At 41.0% G+C, this 5,925-nt stretch overlaps 1 protein-coding gene across 2 annotated transcripts in view; it reads right to left on the bottom strand.

Moving 5' to 3' along the window:
- Positions 1 to 856: 856 nt before the first annotated feature.
- tyw1 (tRNA-yW synthesizing protein 1 homolog (S. cerevisiae)) overlaps positions 857 to 5,925 on the bottom strand; it is a 47,055-nt gene continuing 41,986 nt past the window's right edge. The window contains exon 16 of one of the 2 annotated variants that reach the window (XM_020605643.1): positions 857 to 1,326. In XM_020605643.1, the coding sequence (XP_020461299.1) occupies positions 1,105 to 1,326 (222 nt within the window). In that variant the 3' untranslated portion in view covers positions 857 to 1,104. The remainder of the gene's footprint in view (positions 1,327 to 5,925) is intronic. The other variant, XM_020605644.1, reaches the window with a different exon arrangement.

The raw sequence follows: 5,925 nt of genomic DNA, 5'->3' as shown, positions 1-5,925 counted from the left end.
ACTACACTTACAGTTTGTAACAAACTGACTCACAGAAACCAAAATTTGGTGCAGATGTTTTTAACTAAGCTGCAGTTTGAGATGGTTGGATTATATGTAGTACAGTGTATTGTTATATGATAGACAAAACAGCTGAAGTGTAGCTAAATACAACAACACCACATCCATCCATCCATCCATCCATTTTCCTCCGCTTATCCGGAACCGGGTCGCGGGGGCAGCAGTCTAAGCAAAGATGCCCAGACTTCCCTCTCTCCAGACACTTCCTCCAGGTCCTCCAGGGGAATGCCGGGGTGTTCCCAGGCCAGCCGAGAGACATAAGCGTTTCCTGGGTCTTCCCTGGGGCCTCCTCCCGGTGGGACATGCCTGGAACACCTCCCTAGGAAGGCGCCCTAGGGAGGTGATCTATTAATTGTGCAAAATATTTGCATGTTCTCCGTTGTTCAATGAATTGTGAAACAGAGCATATGACAGCTCCGCCTGACCAAAACAAATTCTTGAGCTCCAGATTTTCCTTCAAAAGATGAAAGTGAAAGCTAACGCAAGCTATTTCATTATGATATATGGCAGCATGTTCCACAGTAATATGAGATAAACATCCCACTGAGATATTTCTAATTTCTATTGGTGGATCAATACATAAAATAGCACCACAGAAGCTATTCATCATTTACTGTAAATGTTTACTTCACTTCTTTCCTCCTTATAGAAGAACATTGTACATGCACATTGAGAACCACTGTACCGAAGTCAAATTCCCTGCGTGTCCAACACACCTGGCCAAAAACGCTGCTTCTGATTCTGATTAGTGTAAACGTCCCACTGACAATATGTTGCCTGGCAGAAGTGCAGAAGTGTCAAAAATGACAAGGCAGCTCATTCCAAACATGTTTATTCCAAATACGGCCAATAAAATTAAAGATCAAACTTCAAGCAACAATGAGGGCAGATGTAGACAGTTTAAATAAAAGCTGCCCAGAAGAAGGTAACGGTCCACTCAAAGTGGGGACAATACAAACATTAAACCCTACTTCCTTTATTATGTTTTACTACAGATGTCACCGCTTGCTGTATTCACCCTACCTCTCTCAGTTTCTCTCATCATCAGCATCCTGAGATGTCTTTGGTTTTGTTGTGTCGTTGGAAGCGTGTGTCTGCGGGGTCGAAACCTTGCTCGCAGGCTCCGAACAGAGCCCAGCTGGGAGTCTTGGCTATGTAGTCCAAGGCTGAGAAAGTCTGCTGTCCCCTACTCTCCTCGTCAGCCTGGACCAGTTCCAGAAAACGCTCATAGTCAATCCATGTCCACCACTCACCATCCACCTTGAACTGAAAGCACACATTTAAAGGGAAAGTGTGAGAGGTAGGGAGACAGGATATGTAAGAATATCTTCTGAAATCTACTGAAGTAATTTGTAATGAGGCCTACATCTGGGAGACAAATCAAAGGACAAACTACCACACAGTGTCTTTGTCAGACATGAGAATCAACTGAAACTCTTTGGATTTGTTTGGCATTTCCCACAATTTTTGTTCTATGTATTTATCTAACAGCAATTACAGATGTAATGTACTTGAATATGGAAATAAAGCAAACTGGACTGAATTAATGTACATATAGAAACAGACGGCACAAAGATTTTCTTGCTGCACATCTGCACTTGCTGTTTGTTTAGCCTGTTTTAAAATGGCTGTGTATTCACCAAATCCACCTCCTTCCTTCTCTTCTTTTATCAATCACTGCTTCTTACTTCCTTCATTAAATTAACCCTGTTGATTAGCATTACAGGTTGTGTTCTTGTTTTTAAAACGGAATCAACACGACTGTGATATACATGTTTGTTTAGCCTGTTTTAAAATGGCTGTGTATTCACCAAATCCACCTCCTTCCTTCTCTTCTTTTATCAATCACTGCTTCTTACTTCCTTCATTAAATTAACCAGCCATCTTACTAAAGAGAAAAAAAAAAGAGCGTGATAAATGGACAGAAGGAGAGCAAGGAGCTGAAAAGAGTGTTTATTTGTGAGAAGCACACCAACTACCAGAGAGCGAGAGAGAGAGAACAGCTTGTGTGTTTGACAGTGAGAGCCTCTAATATAATTCTGCCTCTCTAACCCTGCTTGTTTTCTCCAAACAGCTCAGAGGGCGAAGAGCATGGCCTCTACACTCGAAGCTTGCAGCAGTGCTCTCCATTTGATACAATACCATACCACTTTGTTGTCTGGCAAGGTGGGAAAGGCATGTATTACATACAACACATTTCCTCTGATGTTTAGTGCTGTTAATGGCAGTGAGAAACAACGTACAATCTTTGAAATGGTCTCTGAAAGCTTGGGTTTTGTTTGGAGCTTTTTGATTAGCTGTAACTAGACACATAATGGCAGAAGCTGTCACTCAAGACAACTGCAGTACTCTTTCAGGTTCAAGGCTGCTTTGGCCAGAACAAGACAACCTGCTGTGGTTACTAACAGCGACTTTGTTGAGGATGCTGAGGACAGCTTCTTCACTGATCGCCACAGGAGCTGCCTTCATGTTCGAGCATGTCAATGAGCTGCACTGTACTTTCATACAAAATCAACTGAGAACTGGGTGGAAAACCATCACATCTTATCCTTTAAGTCAAACTGAAGTTAAATTACATACTTTTTCTACAACAGCAGTGGAGATCTGTTCTGTAAATGAGATGCCCTGCACTCTCTTAAGAGAAAAATCAGTGCCCAAAATGGAGAAACTGCTCAAAGAGTGTCATTTTGCATATAGCCATTTTAATAATGCTTTCAAGCTCTTTTCTCTTTATTTGTAAGAAGGCATAAAAGTACACATAAAAGTATTTTGTGTTGAACATTTCCATACTGAACAAGATGCCAATTACTGTAAACATCCAGCCAGGAAAAAATGCCGCCTTCATGCCATGTTGTGCCATGTGTGTGTTGTAATTACAAGACTAAGGGATTTCTGACAGCTACAATATCTGTCATTTGGAAAAAGAACTGCAACACAGTCAAAAAAAAAAAAAAAAGCCACAGAACCACCATAGACAACAGAAAATAAACACTAATACAACCAATTCTTCTAAAGGAGCAAGCTGATTTATATTGTATATAACATGACAACGGTAGCAAATTTAGGCCTTATGTCCAAATCAGTTGTGACTATAAGGCTAAAATAATGCAAGTCTGCTCCCATTTTATAATAAGAAGAGGTCTTTGTTTCCTGCAAATATGGCCCCAGTGCAGAAAAAGTCAAGATGCTATTAGCTGTGTGTGTTTGACTGAAAAAGGGATTATAAAACACACAAATACAACTGGTCTACTGACTACACTGATTTGTAAGACAGCTCTGTCTGAAAGAGGGAGGTTTGTGTATTAACTGTCTCAGTCCTCTCAGATAGCTGGACTGAAATGGGTGGAAGTGGGTGGAAAATAATAAGAAAAGACAGGGGAAGGGAAGGAGAGAAGAAAGAAGAGATGACAGAGAGCACAGACTTGTAGAGAAAGCAGAACAAGGGCTGAGGGAGGTAGAGATGCAGGGAAAGAAAGAGGAATGCCTACCAATGGGAGGATTCCAGGTGATGAAAAGGAACCACACACACACACACACAGAGCTCTGACTACATCAAACAGTAATACCATCCAACTGGAACTTAAAGATCTGAGGACTGTGAAGGAAGCAGGCAGACATGGACACACACAGACACAGAATGAGACTCTTGTGCTTTCCATTTTTATGCATGTTAACATTGAAACCTGGGGCACAACATATTCTGGATTCTGTAACAACACTTCAAACTCTCCATTCACAGGAGGAACCTAAAAATAGCTCAATTTCCCCAACTCTGCTGGATTATTAATGCACTGGCACATGCACATCTGTAAACATTTACATACAAAACGCAGGGCAGCATTTCTGCTGAAGGTTCAAAAGTTTTGATTAAGGTTTAATCTTCAATTAAATATCAATTTCTCTTTCTACTTCAGTGAGTCTATGTCCTCATTCTAGTTACATTTTAGGAGTGATGCCAATTTCAATTTTCAACTCAAATACAAGCCCATTTAAAAAAGCTGGGACACCGTGTAAAATGTAAATAAAACCAGAAGGCAATGATTTGTTAATCATTTAAAACCTATATATAATTGAACATAATACAAAAACATCAAATGTTGAAACAGAAACTGTATTGTTTTTTGAAAACCATGTGCTCATTATAAATGTGATTCCAGCAACACACTTCAAAAAAGTTGGGAAGGGGCCTGTTTCCACTGTGTTGCGTCACCTCTTCTCTTAACAACACTACTTTAGTTTGGGGCCTCTTTTGTTGTATTTTTCAGTTCATAATGTGCCAAATATTTTCAGTGGGAGACAGGTCACCTGGACAGAGCCCTGCTGTTACATGCAATTTAACAAAAAAAAAGACGTCGCCTGGATGGCAGCTTATGTTGCTGCAGAACCTGCATCTACTGTTCAACATTAATAGTGCCGTGTGCACTAGTGCAAACATTGAGTGTGTGCACTTCTCTATCACACTCAGCGCAAACAGAAGGACAAAAACTCAATGTGGTGACAACCTGTTGTATGTGCATTAAACATATGGAAACATGCATAATTGGAGGAACAGTGTGTTTGTGTCAAAATGAAGCTTCTCTTCTGTTTTTCTAGAAAATGCTGTAACTGCAGCTTGAATAAATCTCCAACGGTGCAGTGAGTACAAAACACTGTTCACAGTGGCTCAGCTTGAGCTACTAGTTAACCAACAGATAGTTCCTGCTTCAGAGCATCAAGCACTATTAGTGCAGTCTGGTGACTGAGAGCAGGAAGTGGAAAGAGATGGAGACTGTACAAACATGTGTGTATTAAGAAATACTGACAGGTTGTTGGCCGAAGAGGTGCAAATAAATTAAGGCATCTAAAGCAGTTGCAGAAATGGCAGCTAATATATCTGTGTTGGTGAAAGATAAAGTGCTGGAAAAGAGACAGAAAAGGAAAGATGACAGAGGAATGTGGAAATCATTTCAGTCAAATATGAATGGTTCTTTGTTGCTGCTGTGTGAGAAACAGAGAGAAATTAGATTAACAACTGGCTTTTTGACACCTTTTTTGTCTCAGGCAAATATGTGTGTGTGTGTGTGTGTGTGTGTGTGTGTGTGTGCGCCATCACAAAGTAGGTAACGATAGCTATGATGATCTTTGTTTCTACAGGGGCCTGCATGTCACTTTATAAAGTAGAGCCACTCTTTGTAAAATCTAATTTTAAAGACTCAGTTCAACTCAATGCTTTATTGCCATTTCAACATAGTTGAGAGGAATCTACATTGGTCAGCTGACATTTAAAACAAGACAATACAAATGACGGCATAGACGACCAACAATACCAAGTGTCAAACAATTAAGACATAAGACTACCAACAATTTTAACACCCATTAAGAGCTGTCCCCGTGCTGAAGTTAAAAAAAGGTTAACTTTGGCGCAGCGCTCTATGACAACGCCTTGACATGTCCAACTGCAGAGAACCTGACAGACCACAAAGAAAACTGAGAGGAAGCTGATTTTGAGGGACCCACACCCTCTTCTTCTTTGCTGAAACTCATCTCCTCCTCCTCACCAATACAACTAAAGCCAGAGCTTTTCGCTGACATGTTGAGAGATACATTGTCCACTGCTCAAACAATTTGTTAATATCTGCTAACCACCTCCTGCAAAGCTTTTTGGTCGCCTAGCAACTGGCGCCCAACGTGTGTGATTTGCACGTGTGCGCCCTCCTCTCCTGTGCTGCGCCAACCCTCTGCGGTGAGCACAGCGCATACCGCTTCCTATCTGAAAAGGGCTCAACTGTTAAGCTTTATTAGCATGTCATTGGGCAAAGGACAGAAATCAGTTACATGGCACACAGTAGAGTAAAGAGCCAAAATATAGTGCCCCCCCCCCCGTTT

Source organism: Monopterus albus, unplaced genomic scaffold (assembly GCF_001952655.1).
Source record: "Monopterus albus unplaced genomic scaffold, M_albus_1.0 scaffold71.1, whole genome shotgun sequence".
NCBI lineage: Eukaryota > Metazoa > Chordata > Actinopteri > Synbranchiformes > Synbranchidae > Monopterus > Monopterus albus.
This window is presented reverse-complemented; position numbering and strand designations above follow the sequence as displayed.